The sequence below is a fragment of the Cygnus atratus genome, chromosome 1 (assembly GCF_013377495.2).
Source record: "Cygnus atratus isolate AKBS03 ecotype Queensland, Australia chromosome 1, CAtr_DNAZoo_HiC_assembly, whole genome shotgun sequence".
Classification (NCBI taxonomy): Eukaryota; Metazoa; Chordata; class Aves; order Anseriformes; family Anatidae; genus Cygnus; species Cygnus atratus.
Window position 1 is genome coordinate 145,205,420 of NC_066362.1, and position 12,845 is coordinate 145,218,264.

At 45.5% G+C, this 12,845-nt stretch overlaps 1 protein-coding gene across 1 annotated transcript; it reads right to left on the minus strand.

Annotated features, from left to right (window-relative positions):
* Positions 1 to 671: 671 nt before the first annotated feature.
* F7 (coagulation factor VII) lies at positions 672 to 9,445 on the minus strand. Its single transcript, XM_035565556.1, has 8 exons — positions 9,376 to 9,445; positions 7,148 to 7,308; positions 6,530 to 6,554; positions 6,323 to 6,436; positions 4,888 to 5,028; positions 2,069 to 2,175; positions 1,472 to 1,592; positions 672 to 1,302 (listed from the first exon to the last, which is right to left on the minus strand). Exons 1-8 carry the CDS (start codon positions 9,443 to 9,445, stop codon positions 761 to 763), a joined length of 1,281 nt encoding a protein of 426 aa, XP_035421449.1. The 3' UTR covers positions 672 to 760.
* Between the last annotated feature and the right edge of the window lie 3,400 nt (positions 9,446 to 12,845).

Sequence of the window (12,845 nt, forward strand, 5' to 3'; positions counted from 1 at the left end):
AGATTAAATCAGTGGTATTCTTCGCCATTCATAAATTTAGGATTAAATATTCCACTTAATAGCCTTATTGCAATAATATTTGGTGCCAGAAGACTAAAATCAAGTTTTCATAACAGACCTGTAAATGTGGAATTAACCTTTTTCCAGCTTTCTTGTTCTGAAGAACAGTTCTCCCCTTTCAAATCTACCTGTTGCCACTACAAGAGAAAGCTACCTTAGCATGATCTAAAAGAAACTCTTCTTTCTTCTGCAATTGCATCATTATATTACAGGACCCATCAGCACAGGAAGTTGTGAAAGCCAGAAGTGAAAATGTGTTCAAAAGAGATTGCACTTGTTTATGGAAGAATGTCCATTCATGACTATTCAGACTAATGCAACTTCTCGCTCAGGAAGCCTGTACATCACTGATAACCAGAGGCTGGGAGGGTAGCCCAAGGAAGGATCATGGTGTGCTTGACACATTGCTGACAGTCTTTCTTTCAACATCTAGCTCTATTACAAAAAATGGATGAAGAATGAAAGGGACTCTGCATTGGGTTTGATACAGCCTTTCTGTGCCTGCTTGACATCCAGACATTCGAGTTTACAACAATATAGAAATTATTTGATGTACTCAGGCAGGCATTAGGCTCATTTTAAATCATCAATAATACCTCGTGTACCACATATCTAAGTTAATGAAGGAATACTTCAATAGGAAAATGTCACAAAGGGATTAAGGGTCAATAACACTATCTGGAAATGCCCTGATTCAGCATTATGAATCCATGGACTTCTTCAACCAGTCAATGTATTTGGATACCCTTGTATAAACCCCATAGGTGCCTTCAACAGCACAGCCCTTTCCCCAGCTCACAATCCCAGTCAGAAACCAAGTGTTCTTGTACTTCGTAGCATGAGGTCCACCGCTGTCTCCCTTGCAGGAGTCTTTAGTGCCAGTCAGGTCTCCTGCACAGAACATATTCTCTGTAATATTTAAATCGGTCTGCTTCTCACATTCTTGTGTCTTTACACGTGGCAAATCAACTCTCATCAGGACAGAGGAAGTAGCACCTCCATCTAGTAGACGTCCCCATCCGCTCACTGTGGAGAACTTGATGGAGGACAGCTCATACACTGCAAACCGTTTTTCAGGCAAACATATTGGCACCACGTAATCAGTGAGATTCACAGGTGTTTCCAGTTTCAGGAGGGCAATGTCATTATTGACTTGTCCGTACTTGTATCCTTCGTGCATGATTATATTGGTAACTCCACTTTCTTGCTCAGTTTTCTCATCGTCATTTATTGAGTGTTCACCTGGAAAAGTTATTGATTGCAAGTCATGTCAGACAGCACTTTGATTCTGTAGAAGTGTATGGAGATAGAAAGTCTCTAGCCAAGCACTTTTTGGTTTTCACTCTGGTTTGTTAGAATGAGAAGTTAACACAAACACAATTTGATGACATGGGAAAGGGAAGATACGTACCCAGTCTCACTCGAAGCTCTTTAACATGGGTGTGCTCCAAACAATGAGCTGCAGTGACCACCCACTCTGGGGAAAGCAGGGTACCGCCACACTTTTCTTTCTGATTCTGTATTATAAGGGCCTGCCAACATAGAAGAAATTTATGTCTGTCTTCAACTGTTTTTGATCTAAATCTTAGTAAAGTCAGATTTTATATTGCTTCTTTCTGTCATTTTATGCAACTGTGTTTGAGAATACTATGCCGATTGTGTGGAGAATTTAGGAAGGGGGCGGGTTCCATCACCATTTTCTCCATCTTATAGTACAGACCCTGCCAAGAGTGGCCAAGACTGTATCCCCAAGTAAAATTCTTGGCAGTAAGTTTAAGGACTGGGGGTCAGGAGACAGAGGAGGTTGTATTGCCACTCTACTATGAAAACAGGCACTCCATAACAAAGCTAAGATGTGAGCTTGGAACACAGGTGGATCCACTGGCTATGGATGAAGAGGGAATTTGATTGCACTTTTTATGGATTTGAACGTAACAAATTTAAAATAATGAATATAAGATAATGGTTTCACAAGAAAAAAAGTAGTAAGAGGCTTCTGAAGACTCACTTGCCATGGACATTCACCGGGAGGACAGATGAAACCACCTACTATTCTCCCATCTGCAGTTGCATTCTTTTTTGCCAGCACTGGTATTTTTCCACATGGGTATTTCACTGAAAAAAAGAAAAAAAAGAAAAAAAAAAAGATCAACAGGTGTGATTTCATTGCACTGAATTCACAGCAAACTGACTGATTCCTATAAACATCTTCAATGGAGTTTTGTGAGGTGAAAACCCAATTTCTAGTCTGGTTGCATGGGCTCTTGTAAGTAATTGAAAGCAGGTAGACAGACTTTTTTGGAAAAGGAAAGATATGGTTTCACAAATAGAGAGCAGACACACAGGCAACACGGATGTATGTTCATGTACCACAGGAGCTTGCAAATAATACAAATGCTTAAGATATATGTCAGCACTGGGAGGTAGACTGCAGACTTGAGAGCGAAAGCAACTCTGTCAAGCCATGTAACCTGCATATTTTCATTGCTGATTTTAACTCAGTTGTACTACGTGTACAGCAACCATGGCATGGTGAGACCGCAGGCTTAAGTATGAGACATGCAGATTGCTATCCCTTGTTCGGGTAGACCCAAAGATCTCCTCAGAGCAGACACTATGTCTTCTGCTGTGCCTCCTAGTGTGCTTGGGTCCAGGTCATCTTTAATCCTTCCAGGCTGCACACCTCAGTCTAAGGTCCTTTTATAGCCCAAGCATGCATGTGAAGACTGGCAATAAGAGAAGCAAGTCTTGAGGACCAAACCTGCTACTGAGCCACAGTGCAGAGGAAGTCTTGGTGTTTTTAATACATCCTTCACACAACAGAGTTTTCCTTCTGTGAAGCAGAGGGTCTATCACTGGATTTTTTTGGGGGGGTGCCAGCTGGCTGTGCTGTAACTGAATGCACCGTCCCTTACGTCCAGCAGCCATTCTGCAGTAACACTGGGATGAGAAGTGCTCTCTCTTTATCACTTTGTGAGCCAGGGCCCTACAGTCTGTGCCAAGTTGAATCCGACATCTCCACGGTTCTGTAATGGCCTGAACGTGCCTATTAATTCAGCTAACGCAAAGAAAGCATCAGGCTTTTACAAATACAGGCACGCTGTGGAGTAGCAGGACTAGCTCTTTTGGTGGCAGCTGGTGAAATGCCAGGACAGACGCAGCACAAAACCATGCCCTCTAATGCTGTATGCAGGGCAACACAGGTCCGGGTGTTGGAAGGTGCAAGCACGTGGTAAGAAATGACAGAAGGATGGTGAAGGGGCTGTCAGTCTGGCAGCTGCACGGTTTTGTATCCTCGCACTGCATGGTCAGCGATATCAGTATTTTGGCCCTCTGGAAGCAAGCAACAACAGATACATCATCCTCTCTATGCGCAGGAGAAGACGGGCTTTAAAGCCTGTGGGGAATATTGAATTCTTTGTTCTCAGCTTTTCCAAAAAGCAGCTTCCCCATCACGTGATACTGCAGAATCTGCTAATAAGGGATAAGCACATTACCAGTCTGGTTTTTTTTTAAATGACATTGCTGTTGTTGAGAGCTAGGCTGTCATTATCAGTTCTCCGCATGAGTGCTCCATTGCAGTGTGTGCATGGGGGCATTGCCCCTCAGAACTACTTTTTTAGATGTGAACACATGCTCCTGCAGCTCTGTCCATTGTGTGTGTGTCCCCAGGGGTCTCTTTTACCCCTCTAAGAAAGTAATTGAAGCAGGCATCTGCAACAGAGTAAAGTGCCAGCTTCCGTATTCGAAACATAATGAACTTGTGCTATTGTAGTCCCTGCTGAACTTTACCTTGTCAGATGAGTGAGAGAAATATCTCTCCATACTGTCTAGAGGAATACCAAAAGTGTATTGGTCCTACTAAATAGAGGGAGAGAAAAAAAGCTGAAATAATTATGCTAGCAAAATCTTACAGTCACAAATTCACATGGATTGGAAATCAACAGTAAAACAACACTGCCACAAAATAATTAACTGCAGTGAGTATAAGCTAGAACAAAAAAATGGACCTGTGAGGCCCAAAGCCCCGCTACTCAGCAGAAACCCCTCAGCCTGACCCCCATATCCCCCAGATTCCTGAGTACCTGCTGCTCTGCTTTATTTGGACCACCTGGCCATGGGATGTGCCTCCACTGCTCAGTTCTTGTCTACTGTATTGGGGGTGCACTCCCCACAGAGGAGGCAGGGGCTCAGCTCCCTCCTCTGTCCCAGGATGTTAAAACTCACATTCCCCACATCTCAGAGGAGTGGACTTCTGGGGCCAGGAAAGAGGGATCTGAAGGGCGTCAGTAGCGGGTGAGAACCTCACTTGAGAAGACATCCTGGCATACAGTCTCCATGCTTTGAACCTTCGCCAGCTGAAGCGAATCCAGCTTCCTTTTTTCTGAGTGAGTGCTCTAGCTGCAAGCTTAATGCCCAGCAAATGGGTGGCACTACTTCTTCATCCCCACACTTGAAGGTTTCGAGGAAGAAAGGGGGTTCCTGCCCAGTTTTTCAGAGGAGGACTTGTGGGCCCCTTGCAAAGAGAAGTTCCCAGCTCAGGGTCCTGGGGGCACTGCACAACCTGCAGCAACTCAGCCGCTTCAGCCCCCAAATGAAGCTCAGCATTTCCCACCAGCACTTTTAGGGGTGGCTCACTGCACGGACTTTCCAGACTGCATTTTTTGGGTGCTTCAGCAGAAGCCCAAACCTACTGCTCTAGACTCTGTCCTTGAAGAAGGAGCAGGGAACTGACATCCAAGAGTTTTGCACCTCCTAACGTGTAGGTGTTGAAAAGTTTTCTTCCAGGGGTGGCTTAGACTTAGCATCGGGCTCGTAGTGTCTTACCTTGGGGAATGCAGGACACACCATCACTCGCTAAAGTGTAATCATCTGCGCAGAAGCACACTCGTTTTTTGGACTGCTCATCAGCACAGTACTGCTCACAGCCGCCGTTGTCGTAAATGCACTTCAGCTTCTCAGCCACGGCTAAAGTCGGGGAAAGAGCATTAATGTTTCTGAATGTGGGTTTTGGTACTTAACAAGAGTGAATTATGACTTGAAATGTCGATAAGAAAGCAAGGCAGCCAAGCAGATTTCAGTGATTTATGTACAGTGATTTCGTCAAAAGCTACTACTGCTTGGCAAAAGCTCTGTAGGACTGGATTCCAGGAAAAGTCCATGCTTAAAAAGCATACACCTAAAATCAATCTGCATTCATGCAGCATCTGAGCTTCAGCAGTAGCACACTATACTTGAAAAAGGATGAAAGTATTGTGATTGTACCATCATAACACATGGCTGAAAAACTGAAAGTATATAGTTCCCATTTGGCACAAAGATGCTCTGGGATGGCCACTGAATAGATCACGTCATAAGAAAACTTATCTTTTGCAAAGCAAAATGAAACAACCTCTCCCCAGCCCGATTCTTTCACTTCAGCCACCTGGGCAGCTGTACATATGTTGGTGTTTGTAGAAATCACTCCTGTATTGCCATGAGCTCTCTCTGGCCCAGAGGCACAGGAGGAAACAGTGCAAGGCTGAGAACGGGGTGGTCCTTGCACGAAGTCGTTGTAGAAGGGAGAGAGGGCTCACAGATGCTGACTAGAGAGCTGCTGCAGTGCAGCAACAATGAAAAAAACAAAGCCTAGGAGGTGAGGAGGTGGTAGAGAAGGTGGTTGCGGTCAGCTTAGCAGTACAGGGAGGAGATGAGGCCATAGGTTTTGTGGCTTGTTTTGAGTGATGGGAAGGTAATGAGCTGCAGTGGGAGCTGTGAGGCTGCCTGGTGAGACTGACAGGTGCCTAGTCCTCGTCTGGGCTCACCATGCTCTGAGTGTAAGCGTGACAGTCAATTTGTTCTGCCCGCTGAAATCAGTGGAAAGACTTATCCTGGAAAGACTTTATTAATGCAGGATCCGTCCCCTCGGGCTTTGTACGATGCACATGCAGCATAGTTCTCATTCATTCACTGCACCGTGCTCCTAAGTCAAAGCAACTTCAACACTTGGGTAGGAAAATAAAATCCTCCTTTTCTCTCAGCTGGTTCACAAAAGGCAATTTTTGTTACAAAATCCTCAAAGGGTAATAATTGTGCTTCTTCTCTGCGGTGCCTGGCTGCTGGCTGGTTAGATCCATCATCCAACACCCCGGGTGGTGTGAACAGTGGCTGTTGCTGCTGCTAGAAAGATGCCGAGCAATAATGATTGCTCCCACTCATCTCAGTGTCTTGCATTTGAATCAAGGATGCTGTTTTTATTTTGTTAAGCTATGTCAGTGCTGACCTTTTTCACAGCTTTTGCCTTCGTACTCCATGGGACAGCGGCAAACGTAATCCTGAAACTGGTCGTCACAGCTCCCGCCGTTCTGACAGGGACTGGAGTCACACTGGTTGGGGTCTGCAAAAACATTCAGTGTCAGTCCGGATCATGCCAAGAGCAGCAGCAGCGGGAGCATCTTTGTGGCTGTTGGAAAACACGGAGTGCTCCTACCGGAATAGATGTGCCAGAACTCTTTCTGGAAGAAAAAGATGCAAGATTTGATTAAAGATGAATTCGCTCAGAAGTCATACAGCTCTTGTAGCACAGGATGGCTTGCAGATAGCCACAGTGATGCCCCATTTGCCTTTATAGTTTATGAAAGTGTATATCCATAAAATATTCTACATTATTTTCCACATTCTATATTGTTTTCATGTGCGAACAGGGCATTGTGTAGTACACACAGAGAGGGTATCCATCAATGACCTCTGTATCGAGAGGTGGGATGGACTGAAACAAACATTGTATAATGCAATAATTGACAGTATTGTCAGGCCTGGAATTACTAGAGGCCAGGGAGACAGCTTAGAGAGAAGCCACTATCCTACCATCCCCCAAATTAGTATTGCCACGTGTGGTCCATGCAGGATGCCCTCCGGCAGCTCACCCTGCTGCTGTTTGCCCCTCTGGAAACGTAAGAGAAAGAGCCAAAGAGCAGGACACAAAGTGCTTTTTTTTTTTTTTTTTTTTTTTTTTTTTTGCTGTAATGGTTTAAAGCGTCAAAGCAATAGGGTGTGTGTGGGGGGGTCCACCTGACAAGGAGCGCCTGCCCAGCCCTGCGTTACTTACTGTCCTCTCATCATCATGGTAGATCTCTCTCGCTTCCTCAAACGAACACTTCTCTTCCATGCATTCTCGCTCTAGTGACCCCAGCTTTATCTCTTCGAAGAAGCTATTGGCTCTTCGGTGCCTTTGTAAAACGCCATTTGCCTCTTCCCGCTTTAAAAAGACTGAAAAACAGTGGCATGTTGTGTTTGTCGTACATTCGTGCACTCCAGAAGGAAAGGGCACGGAGGAAAGGTTTTCTGCTTCCCGAGCTGTTTATGAGAAGCTGGGCAAATGCACACAGCTTTCTGAGCCTCCTTCCTCTGGTGTGCCTCCCGTGTAAAGTGACAGCACATGGATTTTACAGAGCCCAGACCTTAAGAGAAGAGGGCATATTATACCAGTGTGGTGCCAGCAACTCCTAAAGCATCAGCACACATTGTGTTGTAGGTCTCAAAATGTGCAGGGCCGTTTCAGCTGAAAAGCATTTATCAAGCTTTATCTAGCACTGATGTACATGGCAACACCCAGTGTTCCTGTACTCACTACACTAAGTCACTCAGTGACGGGTCAGCCAGTCAACCCTAACTCCCCAGTGCTCCATTCCTCACTGTTTTTAATCTCAAAACCTTTCGCTCTTTCACAGCACCACAGACTGGTTGAGGTTGTCAGGGTCCTCTGGAGGCCACCAGGCCCAAGGCCTGCTCCAGCAGGGCCACCCAGTGCAGGCTGCCCAGGCCCATCTCCAGGCGGCTTTGGAAGGCCTCCGAGGAGGAGACCCCACAGCCTCTCTGGGCAGCCTGTGCCAGGCCTCCGTCACCCGCACCTGATGGCATTGTCCCCATGCTGACCTGCTCCTCAGCTTCAGGATACAAGCACACCACACAGTTATGCCCACCCAGCATAATTCAGGATAATGAACAAGAATTCTGCAAAGTACTTTTGTTCCACATAATACACAGCACCAGTCTTGAAATAATTCATTGTGTATGTTTTTTGTTTGTTTGTTTTCTGTTTTTTCTTTTTTTCCCCCCTCCATGTCAGTAGAGAATTCTGGAGCTTAGTATCAACAACTTACATCAGTACTTGCAACTTGAACCCATTTACTGTGGGTAGGTTTGGGGATTCAGGATGGTGCATATGCCCTGCCTGTGCCCCAGGACATTCTCCACCACCACCACAGGACCCACAAAAGAGGGAGATTTGCCTCCAGCCTGCTGGGAGGACTTGGGGTGGCCGCTGAAGGACAAGACGGATGAACCCTGGGGATGTGAGTGTACACTCATAGGCACCCTCACAGCCATACACACAAACATGAATCCTGAGAGGGCCTAGTCTGGTCTGGTGAGTTCTTTGCCTCTCGGCATCAGTGTCAAATCAAGACATTTGCCGAATTACATGTGAAATACTGGTCATTTTCCCCATATTTCAAAGTCATTTAAAGGATTAAAGTATTTTGTGGCATGCATCACAGGGTGTTTCATAAACATTTGTCCATTGCAGGAATGTCAACTGGGTTGTTCTGCTGTGATTTTTAAGTCAGACTGTATGCATTTAATATGGCTTTCTTTAAAGATTTATAATTATGCTGCAGATACATTACATATGTATCAATGCACGTGGATACTGACACCCTCCCACTTTCATTTCTGCATTCACCACTTATTTACATTGGAACATTTTAGACTTTGCTAAAAATTTCTTCCAGGTTTGTTCATCACAGTTTGAGAGATACAGTTAATGGCTACCTGAGAATCACAAAGCAATTTCTTCTGGTTCTGCTGTACTAATTTGGCTGCTGATTTTCAGACACATCCTGAAACTACCGAAGAGCTGCCACCTCGCTTCCATCTACTGCGTTGAAAACATAGCGGTCTTCCCCTCTTTAATTTCTTGTCAGCTGAATGACAGGCTATCGATTCTCTGCTTTGAAAAATACCATGGCTCAGCAAGAAATAATAAATCTAGGTTCCTGTTTTCACCTCATGGGCAGACAGCTGATGGTTGACCTGCTGCCTGTGCAGTGAGGTGATAGATGCGCGTATGAGCGTGGAAGGGATTTTCCTCAGCTGGCAAAACAAGCACACGGATGCCATCACTGAAAGCAAACAAGAGTCTTCAAACAGCTCACAGGCACAACCAGAGGCAGGACAAACATTTCTGTCTGCAACAGCACTCAAAACTCGCAGTAAGGATTATGCCAGTGTATCAGCAGAGAGGTCTGCTGCCAGTAAACGTAATTGCAGACTTACCTGCATCCAGAGAAAGAGGAATCAGCAGCGGAAAGCAGAGAAGCAAAGCCACGCGCTGCCTGGAAACCATGATGAACCCTACAAGTCAGCGTCCCGGCGGCGTATTGACATTTCAGCAAGGACTGTTTGGCCAAAGAGCTCAGCTTCAAACGCTCGGAGCAGAGGAGGGGCCGGCGAGTCATGGAAACCAGGAATGATCCGCGCAGAGAGCTGAGCACGAGGGCGCCTGCAAATCCTGCACCGTGTCCTTTCCGCGCCAGCGGGGAGCTTGCTGTCGAAGCACGCTCTCCTGAGCTGTGCAAAGGCTGTGCTGATTGCAGAGGCTTCTACCCTGCCCCTTTATTTTCCATCTAACAGGCCTTTTTCAGGCAAAAAATAAATGCCAGGCCCCTGTGTCTGTATGGCACTGTGCTGGCCGTGTCACCATCCATGCAGAGCTGCAGCAGGGCATTTGTCTCGACCAGGCAGGCCAGGTACAACCTGTCAGGGATTTGGGGGATGACCAAACTGCTGACATCCACCTTTTCCCACCTCCCAGTCACCAGTGGAAACCCTGAACTTCTGACTCAGATTACTTGGAGACACTAATTAACCAGCAGAAGTACCCTACATTGGTTTCCTGTGGCTTTACTGCAAGAAGCCTGTGCCTTGCAAGCTGTACCAGCTCGAGGAGATGCAGAGCTGATCCACATTGCGTTTCATGAGTTTCATTGCGTTTCACAGGGCTTCGAGGGGCTAGTCTGCAAATCACATTATATCTGGGGAGTAAGCAATCCTCTGATTTAACGGAAATCAATTAGTGGCATCACAGCAGAGAGCTGGCAACAGGCTTAGGTAAATGTTGACTTCAGATAGCAGGGAGGTAAAGGGCGTGTTTGCCCATGAGAAGTGAAGCAGCCCTGAGGGCTGGGGCATCTTTCAGGCAGTCCTCCCCTCGGTTGGTGCGGAGGAAGGAGGGCTGGCTCTGCACCTCAGCCTTGTGGCCCTGAAAAGCCCCAGCTGTTCTGCTGCTTTGCTGCCAGCGCTCGGCTGAACTTCCAGGAAGCCGCCATCGATCGGACAGCTGGGCTCCCAGCCACCCTTCGCACGTGTTCCTGCTGCTCCGTGCCATGGCTGGACATCCTGGTCTGAAACTGGTTTCCTGAGAGGGGGCATTTGGGCACTTCTCTGGATGGCAGCTGGGCTCCCAGCATGGTCAGAGATGGTGGCAGGTCCCATCCCAGGGCAGGGGTGGGGTACTAGAGGAGCTCTAGCAGGCCCAAGCTTTCTGGGAAGCCTCTCCGTACCTCATAACCTGCCAACATGGTCCTCATTCCTTGCTCGCTTGCCTATGGCAGTGAGTTGAAAACAGCTAGGACATATTCAGCTTAGTGAAGCCAAGTTTTTCAGATCTGCTTGCAGACATCTTCCTCTGTCGCATCTTCTTGGGAAAAGCTGCACCCCCTGTCTGTTTGAACACCAGGTGCCTCCTGCGCCCTAGGCCAACCCAGCTTGGTCCCTGTTGCCACCCAGGGGTATCTCCTTAGGCTGGGTGGGATCTGCCAGCACCCTGCTAGGGGGTGCAGGTGGTTCCACTCCACAGCCATGACACCACTTCGCTGGCTTCTCTTCCTTCATGGTGCACAGGCTTCTGTACATCCTCTAGGCCTGAGGCAATGCCTCCCTGCTCTCTTTCTCCCTTGCCAGCCTGCACACATGAAAGACTTTGTTTCTACTGCTTGGGAATACAACAAAACCCATTGTTATTTCCCAGGGAGAAGTCCGAGTGCTGGGAACAACAGTCGGTTCCCATGGGGCCAGTCCTTCTTCCAAGAAAAATTCTTGAGATTAGATGTCATCAGGGGTGGCAAGGAGGCCTGTGCCCATGACAAGAGCAACTGGGGATCCAGCTGGACTTCAGGACTTCATGGCAGCTCTTTGCCATCTAGCTTCACGTAGATCTCTGCTCAAAGTGCTTTGGTTGAAGAAGAGGTCCTGACTTCAAGGAGAGCTCCCCTTCCTTATGGTCTGGGACCCCAGCTGGAGGAACAAATGTCAGGTCACTAGCTTGTTTTCCCCAGAAGATCCCTAGATATCACTTTGTGGGTTTTTTCTTGTGTGGTCTTGCTGTAGTTTATGAGAATTATCCTGGTATTCTGCTCAATAAATCTCCTTCCCAGTGGAGGCTTCAGCCTTGCCTTATATTTTCTGAGCAATTCCAAGGAAAATAATCCACCGTCCAATTAAAAGTAAATGTATATTAGAGCAAACTCACCCCATGACTGCTGCTAGAATCTGTTTGGGGACAGCTGTTCAGAAAATATGATTTAGGGCATTTTTTTTAGTGTATGCTTTGGAAGTCCAAAGTTGCTTCATTTCCAAGTTCATATAAAAAATAAAATAAAAATAACAATAAAAAAAAAGAAAAATGTTAACAATGTGTAAAAATGTCTAAACCAGAAGCAGTAGCCTGGAAGACATGAATTGATGTCTCAGAACATACTGTTCTTTATTCTTGCCTTGTTTTATTTTGACATTTTTCAAAGAAAAACTCATATGATTTTGCTATTTTTGGGTTGATATTTTGGGTTGAAGATAAGACACATATGGAAGCTACTGGGAACTGTGCAACTCAATCTGATCCATCAGGTCACTGATTATTTAAACATGAGTTTTCCTGTCAGCACTCAGTGACAATTTTTATTTTTTTTTAAAAAAAAAGGAAAAAAAGAGATTTCTATTTCTGAAATACCATAAGACATCACTTAAGTGAGCTGACCAGGGTGTTTAGGTAAAAAGGGTTTAGGAACAAGTTAAAAATGGAAAATTAAGTCTAAATCTCCAATAACAGTTGTAACTTGCCATCATACACTTATCAGACTACTTACAAGCGATCCAAGCCTGTTATCAAGTTAATTATTGCCTGTTTCTGTTGTACTAAACTGTAAATACACAAATATTACGTGACTAAGCTTTAAAGCAAATGATTTGCTTTTTAGACCTCAAAAGAGAAATATTTCTTTCCAGTAGAAAATTACTTGCCTGTTTGACTGAGTTTTTTGCCCCTGTGCAGCAACTATGCTCATAGAGAAGGAGTAAAAAATGGGGAGGTAATATTTTTGAGATTTTTTTTTTTTTGTGATCAGCTCTGAATACAGGTGCTTAAAATTTTATTTTTTAATGTTAGTGTGGATTTTTTTTCCCCACAAGGAAATGAAAGACATAGAAAAGGCTGTGCAGAATACATTTAAACTAGAGGTGGTGTGGCCAAAATCTATGTTCAGTGCTGCCTATCTCAGCTGGCAATAATAGAGATTAACTCTACTAGAGAGATTCTCTTGGCTATTTCCTAAGACCATCACAGCCATACCAGTACCTCTAGTAAACACGTAGCCTTTTAAGCACAGCTGGGCCCCTTGCTGTCTTGGCAATTGATATGAAATAAATAAATCCAAACACCTGAAAGGTGATTCATTTCAATTGTTTTTTCA